The sequence below is a fragment of the Vulpes vulpes genome, chromosome 3 (assembly GCF_048418805.1).
Source record: "Vulpes vulpes isolate BD-2025 chromosome 3, VulVul3, whole genome shotgun sequence".
NCBI classification, from domain to species: Eukaryota; Metazoa; Chordata; class Mammalia; order Carnivora; family Canidae; genus Vulpes; species Vulpes vulpes.
Window position 1 is genome coordinate 149,218,365 of NC_132782.1, and position 15,439 is coordinate 149,233,803.

The 15,439-nt window shown below is 35.5% G+C and overlaps 1 protein-coding gene across 1 annotated transcript in view; it reads left to right on the forward strand.

Annotated features, from left to right (window-relative positions):
* NEGR1 (neuronal growth regulator 1) overlaps positions 1-15,439 on the forward strand; it is an 809,911-nt gene that overhangs the window by 528,674 nt on the left and 265,798 nt on the right. Inside the window, exon 4 of the mRNA XM_026018093.2 lies at positions 10,635-10,766. Coding sequence (XP_025873878.1) covers positions 10,635-10,766 — 132 coding nt within the window. The remainder of the gene's footprint in view (positions 1-10,634; positions 10,767-15,439) is intronic.

Sequence of the window (15,439 nt, forward strand, 5' to 3'; positions counted from 1 at the left end):
TTCAGTGGTCATCGTAGCCTTGTGAAGCTGGTATTGTTTTCTTTGTTTACATGACAAAACTGACCCAGAGAAAAGTTAAAAATGTTGACCCAGATCACGTGAAACCTAGCGCATCTACTTGAAGCCTGCATTCTTAATTACTTCCTTCTCTATTATTGTTATAAAATATCTTTTTTTCTTTTTTCTTTGTGTTTGACAAGACCCACCCCTATGAATACATTCTGTGCTAAAGGTGGGTATTTGTCTACTTCCTCAGGATGCTAAATCACTTAGAAGCATCACTATGATTATTCATTTAAATGCTGTTTGATGCTCTTGAGGTGGTGTCCCAATTACTCTAACTTTCTTATTAAGACACCGGGCTTCTTTGTTTTCTGTATGCTGAGCAAATATTTCAGCTTGTACACAAAGTAAGATCCAAAGGCTCTGTGGTAATATCTGATAAGAAATCATCTAATCTATTTGATTTTAACACAATTCTGCTCCATTATATGTAATATAGCTATTTTCCAAATAGCTGTGGCTATTCTTATTTATGATGTCCTGATCTGTCCACATATTACTTAATGATCCTCAAAACACCATTAAGCATAGAGACATCAAAAGTATATTTTCCTTTATCTTGGTTTTAAATTTCCTAGCAGCCTAGAAAAAAAAAGAGAGAGAAAGTTTATAAGATCATGGATCATAATATCAAAGCAAATTAGGATGTCAGAAATAGAGCTCTTCCTGGTACTAAGATGCACAAAGAATTTCTCCCATGGATCCTCAGAAAGTCAATACATTGATTATAACAGCAGGACCTCAGTAACTTTTCTGATAAAAATGTAACAGGAAGTTTCATATGGCCTTTCTTATATTGTCCCTCAGTGAAGACTTGTGTGATAACACCAAAGCGAGGGCTGGTAAAGGAAATTCAATAGGAACCAAAATAAAGTGGTGAAAATGTACAGGTTTTTTTTTTTTTTTAAATATACTGGTTTTACTCTGAAAAGAAAAATTTTAAATAGCTACAGAAATGAATGAATTTCCTTCAGGTAATCTTTTATGAATACTATTTCTGCATGTGAACTTGTAATAATAATTAAACACCAAAGAAGTCAAAGTTCTATTCTCTGGCCAGACCTTAGAGTAGAGAGGATATTACTCACAGAAAGCCCTAGGTCACAAAGCTAATATAATAAGATGCTAAAATGGAACCTTCAGCTGAAATCCTAAGGCAACAGATAGCAAAATGAGGTGTAATTCACATCACCTCTGTGGAACTTCTAAAATGTGATTAACCAAGAACCAAATTAGAATACTCCTCAATTTCTCTCCTTCCCTGTAGGACTCTAAGCACCGGAAAAGAGGGATTTTGATGTGCCTTCTTAAGAGAGAGCTGCGCGACATGCTCCAACCGTTACCCAAATCCTTTTAATTTGTCCATTTTAGTGGATGTCTAGCAGTATGTCAATATGCTTTTGTCTTTAAATTTACATAAAGTAAATAATCACTTCTTGTAGTATAAAATTTTATGGGTTTTGGTAAATGCGTCCTCATGTATCCATACCCGTAGCCAAGATACAGAACCGTTCCATCTCTCCAAGAAAGCCCCTCAGGCTGCCCTTCTGTGGTCAACCAGCCTCTCATCCCCCAGGCCCTGGCAAAAACTGATCTATTCTTGACCTCTGCAGTTCTGCTGATTCTGGAATGTCTCGTACACGAGACCATGCATGTAGCTTTCTGAGTGTAGCGTCTTTCACTCAGTAAAATGTATTTGAGACCCAGCCGAGTTATGTATATATGAATAATTGTATTGGCAAATGGTATTGCATTATATGAATTCACCATAGTTTACTGATTCACTAAAGTGACATTTGGGTTATTTCCACTTTTTAATAATTGTTAATAAAACTAATGTAAACAGGGATGCCTGGGTAGTTCCACTGGTTAAGTGTCAGACTCTTGGTTTCGGCTCAAGTCATGATCTCATGGGTTGTAAGATCGAGCCCTGCGTCAGGCCCTGCGCTCGGCCCGGAGTCAGCTTGAGATTCTCTGCCTCCCCACTCATGCATGCTCTCTCTCTCTCTCTCAAATAAATAAACAAAATCTTAAGATAATAATATAAACATTCATATACAGGCTTTGGTGTGCATTTTTCTAGGAGTGAGATTACTAGGTCACATGGTAAATGCATGTTTAATTTTATGAACAACTGGTAAACTATTTTCCAAAAGGACCGTACCGTCTTTCACTCCCACCAGCGATGTTGGAGAGCTGTAGATGCTCTGATTCCTGCTAGCACTAATCAGTTTTGTTTGTTTTAGCCATTCTAATATATACACACCAGAATCTCACTTTGATTTTTTTCCTCTCATATTCTTAATGACTAATCATGTTCATGTTATCTTTTGACGTGCCTATTTACTATCTAAGTATTTTCATTTAATAAAGTGTATTTAGATTTTTTTTGCTCATTTCTTTATTAAGTTCTATGCTTTTACTGAGTTTTGAGACCTTCCTATATATTTTGGATACAAGTCCTCTGTTATTTACACAGTTTTCACTGATTATTTGGCTTGCCATTAATTAATGGTGCTTTTTGCACAGCAAACATTATTTACTTTTGATGAATTCCAGTTTATCAATATCTTCTCGTATGACTTGTGTTCTTGTTGTCATATCTGAGAACTCTTAGGCCAATTCAAGGTCCTAAAGATTCTATTTTCTTCTAGAATGTTTAAGGTTTCATGATTCTCATTTAGGTCAGTAGCGATTGCTAAGTTACTTTATGGATAAGATGTGTGATATGGGTCAGAGTGGACAGTCTTGCCTTGACCTTCATCTTAGATGGGAAACTTTTTACCCTTACGTCATTAAATATGAAGTCAGATGTAGTGTTCTCATAAAAGTTTTTGTCAGATTGAGAAAGTAGCATTCAATTCTGAGTTTTCTGAAACTTTTTTATTTTCTGGAATGAAGATAGAATTTTTTCAATGTGCTATCTGCATCCAGAGACTCTCATATATTTTTGTTGTTGTTTGTAATACAGTGAATTACATTTTTTTTTCTTAGTTATACAACTAGCCTTTCAAACCTGGGATAAACCACACTTGGTCATGGTGTATTATTTTAAATATCACTAGATTCGTTTACCAAATATTTGTCAAAATGGTGTCTGTTTATGAGGTGTCTGTTTTCTCTTTAGTTCGATATTAAGGATAATGATAGCCTCATAAAATAAATTGGGGAAATTTCCTCCTCCTTCATTTTCAGAAAAAAATTAAAATCTTAATATACATGATCCTGAAGTTCCTTGTTCATAATTTTTTAAATTATAAAATTAGTTTCTTTTAATTGAATATATATTGACTATTCAGATTTTCCTTTTCTTCTAAATCAGTTTGAAGATTCATGTATTTCAAGGAATTTGCCCATTTCATCGAAATTCTTGAGTTAAATGGTAGTTTTTCTTCTTAATATTTACTTAGTAGCCATTCAGTTGCTTTTATGACTGTAGTAACGTTCTCTTTTTTATCTCTGATAGTGGTAATTTGTGTGGTCCTTCTTTTTATTCTTTATCAGTATGGCTAAGTTTTATCCCTTTCAGTAATCTTTTGAAAGACTGGCTTTTGGTATCATTGATTCTCTCTATTGATTGTCCATTTTTAACTTTGCTGATTTTCACTCTTTATTGTTTTCACAACTCTATTCACTTTAGGTCTTATTATTTTTCTAGCTTCTTAAGGTTGAAGCTTACAGGACTGATTTTAGACTTTTATTCTGATGTTGTACTGTTGTCAGCTGGATTATATAGTTTCAGATAAAAAGTCTGAAAAATACTTATTTCTCTTTCTTCACACATAGTGTGTATTTTGTCTCTGGCTGCTTTTTGGATTTTCTTCCCTTCTCTGATTTTCAGAAACTTGGTTATTATGTGCTTTTGAGTAATTTTATTTATGTTTATCCGGCTTGAAGATTTTTGACTTTTTGGATTTGCCATTTTATTGTACACATCAAATTTGGAAAAAATTCAGCCTTCGTTTCTTCAAATATTTTTTTCTACCCACTTCACAGGGTCCCAATATCCATATATAAGAAATTTTTATATTGTTCCATATGACACTGAAATTTCTATTTAATTGATTATTAATATTTTTTCGCTCTTTACTTCAGTTTGGATATATGCTAAATACTCTTGCTTTCAAGTATAATAGTTTTTTCTTCAGTGTCTACTCTGCTGTTAATTTCAGCCAATTAGTATTTCACCTGAGATATTTTGTGTTTCTATGTCAAGAACCTTCATTGGATTTTTTTTTTCTATTTTCCATTCTTTTACTCATTATATCCACATTTTACCTTAAATACTTGAACATAGTTATAATGAAGGCAATTTAAAACTTTTTGTCTGACCTATCATTTCTATCATTTCTAGATCTCTTTCTATTGACTGATTTTTCTCCTAGTTATTGTTCACAGTTTCCTGACTATTTGAATATATAGTCATTTTTTTTAACTGGATACTGAACATTGTGTCATTAGCCTGTGGGTTGTCTAGGGTGTGTTTCATTCCTTTAAAAAGTGTTGGACTTTTTCTTACATGAACCTGTTATAACTTATAGATAATTTTGGCCCATTGAACCTTGTTTTTAAGCTTTAAAGAGCAGATCTAGAAGGCTCTTTACCCCAGTTTTTGTTTTGTTTTTTGTTGTTGTTGTTTTTTGTCCTTACTAAGACATAAGCCCTCTGGAGTCCCCACTGAATAATTACAGAGGCCTGCCCATTCTGGTCAGAGATCAAATGTCATCTCAGCTTGTTCAAACTCTAGGGATTGTTCACCTTACAAATTCTCCAATTATTCTTTTCTTGACACTTTGGGATTTCTCCCTATGCGTATACAGCCTAATCTGCAGATAAGGAAACACCTGTATATATATCCGTGGTATTTTTTTTGTCACGGTGTTTCTTCTGTTTCAAACTCTGCACGACTATATGTGACATATCAGAATTCCAGTCTTTCTTTGCTCAACTCAACAATATCATTGGGCTCAGGGAGGCGAAAATTGCCTCTGGAGAGTAAGTTACAGAGATCAATTGTAGGGCTCACCTTGCTTGCTTCAGGGGTCACAGTCTTGTGCTGCCTGTTGTCCAATGTCTGAAACGAGTTGTTTTATATAGTTTATCCGTTTCTCTTAGCTTATGGCAAGGAGGTAGGTTTGATCTTTATTCCCAAAATGTAACTGGGAGCAGAATTCCAGGGTTCTCTTTAAAATATAAAATTTTAAAATATTCAATATTTAAAATATTCAATATTCAATATGTTAGATCCTTCGACTTCTAGCACTGTAATTATTCTTTAAGTTAAGGGGAAAACATAGTTCTTCAGAGGCATACAAGGTCTTCCATGACATGAATGCTCTGGCCTGACCAAACTTTTCTTTTTTTTTTTTTTTCTTGAAGTTATACCAGCACAATTATGACAGCATAATAGTATCTATATTTACTTCAAATATACTTAACACTTTACTGAAATTGCCTGCCTATACTTTTGTTTCCATTGTAAACTATTGGCTCTTTGAAATGGAAACCGTTTTGTTCCCTGGTCAGTGATCTTGGCTCAATTAATGTCATTTGAATGGAAGGAAAGAAGCCAGGCAGGCAGGAAGGAAATGATTGTGAGCTGACTTAAGAACTTTCCTTCATTAATGTCTGGTGGACTATTATATATGGGTAACAAAACCAATCAAAATGCTGAGCTTTTTATTTACTGGTTGCTTTTGTTTGCTTCTGAAACCTCTGTTGCAATCATTTCAGTAGGTGGCTTCTACAATTTTATCTGCCCATACACCTTCCTCTCATTGCTCTCACTTCTGTGCTCTAACAACACTTCTTCAAATCACCTGCTAGGTTTGTAGTACATTCTCCTGAAAAGCATTTGCTTCCAAAATAACGTCTTAATTAAATTTATTTTTCTGAGCTTCACTCATATTTTTCAGAGGTATTAATGAACTCAGCAACTTTATCAATTCGACCACACATTTTCTTTTCCTGCTGTCTTTGAAAATTATAGGCAAATCACAACGCATATGTGTGAAGTAACTGCAAGTTTAATGAACAAATCTAGTGGGCGGAATAATGGCCCCCAGAGATGTCCACATCCCAATCCCTGGAAGCTGTGACTATGTTACCTCACATGATAAAGAGATTTTGTAGATGTGATTAAAATTAAGAACTAAATATGAGAAGATTATCTTGCATTAGGCCCAAATGAATCACATGAGTCCTTAAAGGTGAAGAGGATCTTTCAGAGAGATGCACCTGGAGAAGAAGCCCTGAAGATTCAAAGTGGGAAAGGACTTAACCTACCATATACTGGCTTGGAAGATGAAAGAAGGAGCTATGAGTCAAGGAATGAGGGGAACTGCTAGAAGCTAGGAATGGCCTTCCACCAAGGAAATGAGGTTCTCAGTATCATAGCAGCAAGAAACTTAATTCTCCCAATGACCTGAATGAGCAAATGAGCCTCCAGAAAAGAATCCTGTGCTGCTGACACTTTGATTTTAGTTCAAGGAGGCCCTGTTTGAGTTCTATATTGTTTCTGTGACAAATCACTACAAAGTTAGTAGCTTAAAACACTTCTGCTTTATACTTCTAGAGTTCAGAAATCTGATACTGGTCTCACTGGATTAAAAGGAAAGTATTGACAGGCTGTGTTCTTTTTTTAAGCTCTGGAGGAGAATCAATTTTTTGCTGTCAGCTGAAGGCCATTCCCAGTTTCCAGAGGACACAGCTTTCCTTGGCTTGTGTTCCACTTTCTCCATCTTCCTCACATCTTACTGACCCACTCTTCCACACGCTACACTTAAAAACTTATGATTAGACTGAGCTCTCCGTTATCGTCTATCACAAGGTACTTTAGACATTTGCAAAGTCCTGTTTTCCATGAAAGTCACAGACTCCAAATATTTGGACATGAATATCTTTGGAGGACACTTTATTCCAGTTACCATGGACCTGTTCTGGACTTCTGACTTACAGAAATATAAGCTGGTAAATTTGTATGATTTTAAACCAGCAAATTTATGGTCATTTGTTATGGCATCTATGGAAACCTAAGAATTCAGATATTCAATTACTATCCATATAGTGATTTATAGTTGTAAAAGCAAGGATTACATATATATGGTCTAATTTAGTTCTTACAGTGAATAAACATTTTCATTATTACCATATTCAAATGAGAAAACTAATACAGCATTTCAATGGCATATAAATCAGGCATGTAAGTTTTGGAATTCTGACTTTCATATCTGTCACTGGGTCCATTAACAAAATATCTAACTGCTTTAACCATATAGAGTCTTATTCTATATAATGGAATACCTGATGCATTTACCTAAGGTTAACTGATGAATTCGTAATGAAAAGCACTTATTGGAGCACTTATTGTACACCTGGGTGACTCAGTCACTTACGTGTTCAACTCTTGATTTTGGCTCCGGTCATGATCCCAGGGATGTGAGATTGAGTCCCGCATCAGGCTCCGCACTCAGTGGGGAGTCTGCTTAAGAGTCTCTCTCTTCTTCTGCCTCTCCTCCTATTTATACTCTCTCTAAAATAAAGAAACAAATTAAAAAAAAAAACAAAAAGCATTTATCATGGTACCTTACACATAATAAGGAATCAATAAAAAATAAACATTATTTTTATTTATTGATGTCATGGGTAATAATTGTTTGAAGAAGAAAGCTAATCTCTAATGAAATGTCATATTTTCTGGACTTTCTATCGCGTTATTTTTCTTTAATGATAGAGTCAACAAATGTGCATAGAGCCCATATTAAACATGAAATAAGATGTAGCCTTTATTATCACAAAATTTTTTAAAGATGTATTTATTTATTTAGGAAAGAGATCATGGACACATAAGCTGGGAGAGGGGCAGGAGGAGAGGGGGAGACTCTCAAGCAGACTCCCTGTTGAGCATGAAATCTAGCACCAGACTTGATCTCAGAACTCTGAGGTCATGACCTGAGCTGAAACCAAGAGTCTAAAGCTCAACTGACTGAGCCACCCAGGCATCCCTATATCACAATATCTATAGTATAACAGAAAGACGAGTATTTTTTAAGTTGGTAATAATTAAATAATAGTGAATGTGTCTGTGCCACATAACATTAGTGCAGGCTTTTTGGTTTTATTTTTCAAAGTATGTAACATGGAGCTACCAGACTGAATAGTCATGAAATAAAGAAAGGTTCCTCTGTGCAGATATTGCTTAATCATACCTGGGAGATGAGAAGAAGTTATCAGGGAGAACTGAAGGATAAAGAATCCGGGCAGCAGAAAGAGGAACATATAAAGAGAAAGCAGCCTATGAGGATCTATCTCAGCCTGTGATCCCTATCAGAAACTCAAAGTTGAAAGCTATCTTTCAATTCTGCTTTAGAGCAATGAGTATATATATATATATATATATATATATATATATATATATACATATATATACGCACCTCCATATCCATCCTCCAGGGACATTCAATAGATATGAAATAGGAATGTTCATGTAACATTGTAATACTGAAAATAAATTAGACCCTAATAAATTTATTTTTACAAAGTTTCCCATTTTTTTACCCTTTCACACATGACTAACTTCATTTTTAACTACATTTTGTACTCCATTTTTACTTCATTTTCAACTATTTTTTTCAACCGGGTGATTTAATCCTGATATATCACTTTTACCCATACTTTAATTTTCATTTGATATCTCCTGACTTTATAATTCAAGTTACACTTTAAGAATTCTTGGATGTGGGGATCCCTGGGTGGCTCAGCGGTTTGGCGCCTGCCTTTGGCCCAGGGCGCGATCCTGGAGTCCCGGGATCGAGTCCCACGTCGGGCTCCCGGCATGGAGCCTGCTTCTCCCTCCTCCTGTGTCTCTGCCTCTCTCTCTCTCTCTCTCTCTCTCTCTCTCTCTCTCTCTGTGTCTATCATAAATAAAAATAAATAAATAAATCTTTAAAAAAAAAAAAAAGAATTCTTGGATGTGAAGAAGGATTTTGTCCTCCCTATATTTCACTAGTTTTTACAGACACTAGTAAGCCTAGATAATCTTCATTATAAGGGTGAAAATAAGATAAAAAGAAGGAAACAGTAGAAAATCAATATTATATTAGTATCAGGAGTCAGATAAGAGTATTCGGTTGAGCAAAGGAAATGGTTATAAAATCATATTTTAAGAATCTGAATTTAAGGACAATTGCTGCTTTTGTAAGCTCACCTCTGTATACCTTAAATAGTGTCTCAGCCGCCTGTCATCTTGGAAGTATAACTTCCTTGTCCACAATTCAGGAGCAGCTAGTCAAATGGAGAAATGGCATAGTCATCTATATTCTAAACACTTCGGGTATCAATTAATGAAGTCAAAGCTACCTGAGGGCAAACAGTGTGGTGACTAGCATCGGCCCAGACAAGAGAGCCCACAGGAAAAATATTTTTTTGTTGCTAACTGACAAAGATTTTAGATTGGGAGCACTGAAACTAAATTTCATTTTGCTTTATTCATAGGCAATGAAATCCTCTTACGAGCTTTCTAACTTCTACAGCATTACAGTAGGTTTGGCAAGAGAGTAAGATGAAAACAAAAATAAGGTTGACTTTTCAAAATATGCCATTTAATGGAATCATTGTGTCATTTTCCAGTTCTCTTTGGTATGCATTGAAATGTGATTTTTCAAGACTTGGTTAAGGAGGGAGAAGAGCCACTACCCCTGGAAAGTCACATAGGCCCATTCTGTCTCCATAGCTCTGATGATCAGGATCCTTCCTGCCTGAGGAGTCTCTGCTTTCAAATAAGTAAAAATTCTATTCAGAAAAGAATCTTTTTTTAAAAAATTTTGTTCATTTGCAACTATTTTTTTTCATCTGTGATTATGTCTTTATGTTTTTACTCTAGTGCTATTTTTTTTTGGTCAAAAAAAGAATATTTTCCCTGGAATATTAAAAACTAAGGACAATTTCATTTTTATAACCACTTAACTTTTAGTCTGAGAACGATATTTTTTTCCAGAAGCTTACTGGATCAGTTATATATAGTAAATACAGTGTGCCTCTCTTAAAAAATTAATAACTTTGGGAGCTGAAATGCAGCAACGGTTTCATGTAGCTCTATCCTCTTATCAAGCCATCTGGCTTGAAACCTTGAGAATGAGCATGAGATTTTCCCAAAAGAAAAGCAACATTTAGTTAGGTTAAGTGTCAACTTGCTAGCTTACACTGTATAAAAGTCAATATGTACCAAGCCATATTAGTGAGTCTCATCTATACTGCGAGAAGGTTGTTGAACTCAATTACAGAAATGTGCAGAGCTCTATTTGATGTGTGACGAGGTTAGGAGACCACAATCAATTAAAAAGAACACATGTATATCCTGTTCTGGGGAAACGGTTGTTATAGTATCCCTTGTTCAGTTTCTGCTTTTTTCTCTGACTTTTCCTCTGAACATAGGAGAACAAAGGGTTTAATAATTCCCCAGTTTCATTTGGGATTGTTTTGTCAGCAGTACCTAATAGGAAGACATGAGATTGTTATTTTATTTGAATGAAGCCTCAGGCGGCTACCATTAAACATACTTTTCTTTCTTGTAGCAAAACCATTTGAAAATGGACAATATTTGGACATCTATGGAATTACAAGGGACCAGGCCGGAGAATATGAATGCAGTGCGGAAAATGATGTGTCATTCCCAGACGTGAAAAAAGTAAAAGTTGTCGTAAACTGTAAGTCCTGGAACCTTTTATCAACATAACTGTAGAGGAAAGATGAACATCTGAAATATACTGTCTGAATTGATGTTGCTGTGTTTTGAGAGGTGCTCTTATTGATAAAGACCCCCTATTGACAGTGAAAGTGTGTACATGTTGGAATATTGATCACATTGTTTTATGTTACATCAGTTGTCCCAAGTAATCCCAGAATAATTCAGTTTGATGTGCAAATGGAAACATTTCCAATATCACTGTAGTCCGCGGCATTCTAAACTGTGGTATCTTTATCTCTAGAGCACTGTAGGCACATGGCATTTCCTTTGTTCTCATGGGTTTCACCTGGAGTATATGCTGATTAAGTTTAAGTGTGAAACTCCCAGTCAAACCTGATGGAAATTAAATATGCTGGTCTGTACTCAAAGAGAAGAGCTGTTGCTGTGACAGTTTTATTACTTGGGTTATTCAATTCTATTTAGTCAGAAAAATATTGAGAAAATTAATAAAGATTTTTTCCAGGAGCATCATTATTAGGAAGTTAGAATAATAAGAGAAACCTGCAGAACTACCTACCTTACACCCTCTCTAAATGCACCTCAAACACTGATGTAAGATATTTTTCACTAACATCTTATATCTGATGATTCCAATAACAACGAATGAAATAGTCTGTACTTTTCAAAAATGCCTCCTTATTAGTCTTTCATAAGTTTTCATATTAACATATTCAAATAAGATACTTTTAGGATAACAGTATTTTACCAAAAGTGTTTATAAACTAAAGATTCCTATTTCTTCATTCACTTAGATATCTTTCTGTATATGGCCATTGCTAATAATATACATATCATTAGAAGAAGGAATCAAAAAAAAAAAATCAAAAAAAAAAAAAAAGAAGAAGAAGGAATCATTCCAAATATATCCCAAAATGTTTAAACCAAGTAGTTTTTTTTTTTTTTTTCGTACTAATATGAATCTTTCGATTTCATGGGCCAAAAATTAACTATCAAAACACACCTGGCAGTTGAATGTCTGCCAGGGCAAATCACTGCCATCAACTAACATTTGTCAGTGACTTATCAATGTATTTGGGGTTGAACTATCTCTTTGAGACTCAAGGGGCAGTTTCCAGTTTCTCATATTCTGTAGACAAAGTTTAGCAAATTGACCCAAAAAGCTCAACAGAAATGGAAAAATCAACTCTACTAAATCAGAATCTATGGGGTATATGACCTGGAAATTTGCATTTATAGTAAGTTTCTACTGATTCGCAGGATGCATGTTGCAGGGGGCCACTGCTCATTCCTCTGGAACACTCTGAAATAAGAGATAATAAGCAAGTAAAAATTCCTGATTTTTAAAATCCAGAACTGTATTTATCTGAATATGAGCCTACTGGTTTTATTGTTAGAAGGTTGGTAAAAGGGCAGCCCGGGTGGCTCAGCAGTTTAGCACTGCCTACAGCCCAGGACGTGATCCTGGAGTCCAGGGATCCAGTCCCACGTCGGGCTCCCTGCATGGAGCCTGCTTCTCCCTCTGCCTGTGTCTCTGCCTCTCTTTCTCTCTCTATGTCTCTCATGAATGAATTAAAATTTTTAAAAAAAGGTTGGAAAAAAATATAAAGAAGTAATATTTTTAGTAGGGAACACTAAGAAATGAAAAGGAGAGTCAAACTGTCAGATCAGCAAGGCCCCTCACCCAGTAATGGAGTCCCTCCAGCCCCCAGACTCAATATGTCTTTAAAAGGATGTCTCTAACGGGGATAGACTTGAAGACGCAGCTGTTGTATGGATTCTCCTGGACCCATACTCCGTGTATAACCTACACTTTCCCTTGTATTCACACTTTCTCTTTCATCCTTTTTATCCCTCTGTCTTTAATTCATTGTCACTTATCATTTAATCAGATCCTCTTTTTTCCCAGAGAAGTAGGAGCCTTAGACAAAAAAAGTCAACTCAGGAGGCAGACATGGGGAGAGGAACTGAATTAAAAGAAAAATAGACCAACCCAATGAGTCATCACCTAAAGGATAAGAGTGGAGTAGAGAATCTACTTACAAACCAGAAACTGGGGAAGAAAATGTCAAGAAATGTGAAAGATCTGCCACAATTTCATGAATGCTGGCAGAAAGCAGAGACAAAGGGTAGCTTATTACTCATAGTAATAGCAGTAGCCAGAGTATCGTCATCTTTTGCATCAGTTCCCCAAACTCCACTTACTACAGGGTGACATGATGAGGGCCAGCTGACACCTATATACACCATGGGTCTGTGTCCTAAGCTCCTTGAGCTTAGGAAACCTAATTTTTTTTTAATAATGGCACCAAGCAAACCTGCCCTTTGCTGCAGAGGGAGAACTTATCTTTATTATTATATTGGACTGTAACGTGCTCTTTGCTCCAGAGATAGAACTTCTGTGTTTCAAGACTGTTCCCTATGCAAACATTCTCAAAAAGATAGTCAAGAACAAAAGCAAGCATTCAGTGTTTCAGCTTCCAAGACATGCATAAATAGGAGAAAGTTATGGAGAATTGTCTTTTGATACAGGACAGCAGCAAAAAAGTTTGAAGGAGACCCTAGAGATATTCCATCAGCTGGAAAGAGTGCTTCAGTGGCTTTTGTAGGGTTCCAGACACCTAAGAATAGGTAGGAAAGAAGACTTTGTTAATTGACTTTCATTGAGGAAGGGAAAGATGAAAAGTTAAAAAAAAAAAAAAAAAAGCTAAGAAGGTGCTTTTTAAATGATAACTACAGGGGCACCTGGGTGGCTTAGTCAGTTGAGCCTAGGACTCTTGATTTCAGCTCAGGTTATGATCTCAGGGCAGGCTCCAGGTGCAGCAGGGAGCCGGCTTGGGATTCTTTCTTCCTCTTCCTCTGCCCCTTCTCTCTCTCTCTCTCTCTCTCTCTCTCTCTCTCTCATTTTCTTGCTCTAAAATAAATAAATAAATAAATCTTTAAAAAAATAAATTATACCTCCAGGCTATATTTTTAAAGCATTTTCAGTTAGATAAAGTATGGTCATAAATGGAAATATCAGTGCCCACATAACATTAACATAGCTCACATCTTTTAAAAAAGTAAACCCACCAGAACTTTTTAATGATTTTAAACAGTATTTTCTTCTGTTCCTTCCCAAATTATACCTCTGATAGCTCACCTTTCCCTAAATGTGCTGTAAAGAATTGGGTTTAATACTGATTGATTAATTAGAGTCATACCTATGGAATCAATATTTTATGTAAGAGATGAGTTGTGTTCAGACTTCTGGTCAAGACCTAAATTTTGCCTTAGTTTGGAATGGTTAGGTCACACATATACCAGCGATTTCTAAGCCGTGTAGGTATGTAAGTGTATGCCTATATATGTTCCTGGTTATGAGGAGGTTTGGAAAGTGTTAATTTTGTGAATTTGTCCCTTTAAAAGTCAAAAATCGGGCACTATCTATGGATTTCACTGAGCTGATTTCCCAAAGGAAATTAGCCAAAGCCTACTGAATAAACTTTAGTTTGTCAAATCCCAAAATTGAGCACAGTGGTCTATGTTGCCAGCACAGAACTGCACATCTCCTGATAACCTGAAGATTCCCTGAAGATAGAATCATGCCAAGCCGAAGGCAGAGCTTCTTTTCACTGTTATTAATCAATATGATGTGCATATAGAATTGCAGTAGCTTTGTGAGTTATAATTTGAAGAGAAACTTTGTCCCTTTTCCCAGGTGGGGTTCAAGATGAAATGTAATAAATTTTCATAAGCTCTGGTAGATTCAGTTATGCGGTAAGTTAATTTGAGAAAGGGATTTAGGTTCTCTTCAAGTTAGAAATGTTTAATATTTTACTATTTATCTAAAATGTCTGCCCTATTTAATACACACACACAGATGTGTTGAAAAACCACACGCATACAATAAATAACATATTTGCCACATACTTTGTACCTATAGTACCTTGATGTGGATCTCTATCCAATTTAATTAAACAGCGATATAGTGAAATCACTAGGATAGACTTATTTGATACAGATTGAATGAGGTGGTTGCTTGAGTAAATCAGCATATTTTGAATTATTTACAGAAAGGCTTACTATAGATAGGAAGAAATCTATAGGATAGGAGGATTCTATGCAAAAGCTTGTTTCTGAGTAGGGAGATTTTGTGGGTGATTATTCTCCTTCCCTTTATGTGTATTTTCTCTTACTCTTTTATATATACATGTAAAGTTATATACATATGTATATATAAAAATTTCTGTGTGTAAACATATTCACATCTACATACATACGTACGGTAAGTATGTGTAAATATTTCTTGTCAAATTGAAAAACAAATGAAAATAATAAAAAAGGAGTTGTGACCTTTATCATAGCCAGACCCTGAGAGATTTAAAAAGCACATACACACACCAAACAAGAAAGAACAAATTTAAACTGGTTGATTAGCTAAGCCAGAGGGAGCTAGTGGATTAGATTTGAACAGATTCTGTTTTTAATTGCATCCATATTCCATTCCTAGAAGCAGCCTAGAAGAGTCTAGTCTCATAATTTTAATTGTTAATTAAAAATAGAAGAGTGGATGATTCAACTGAGGTGGGAAAGACGCAAACCGGTGAAGATCTGGTTCAGTAAGAAGACACCAGAGTCTAGAAAATCAGCAGTGCTAACTCACTGGAAGCCAAAGCTAGAATCTGGAAAATT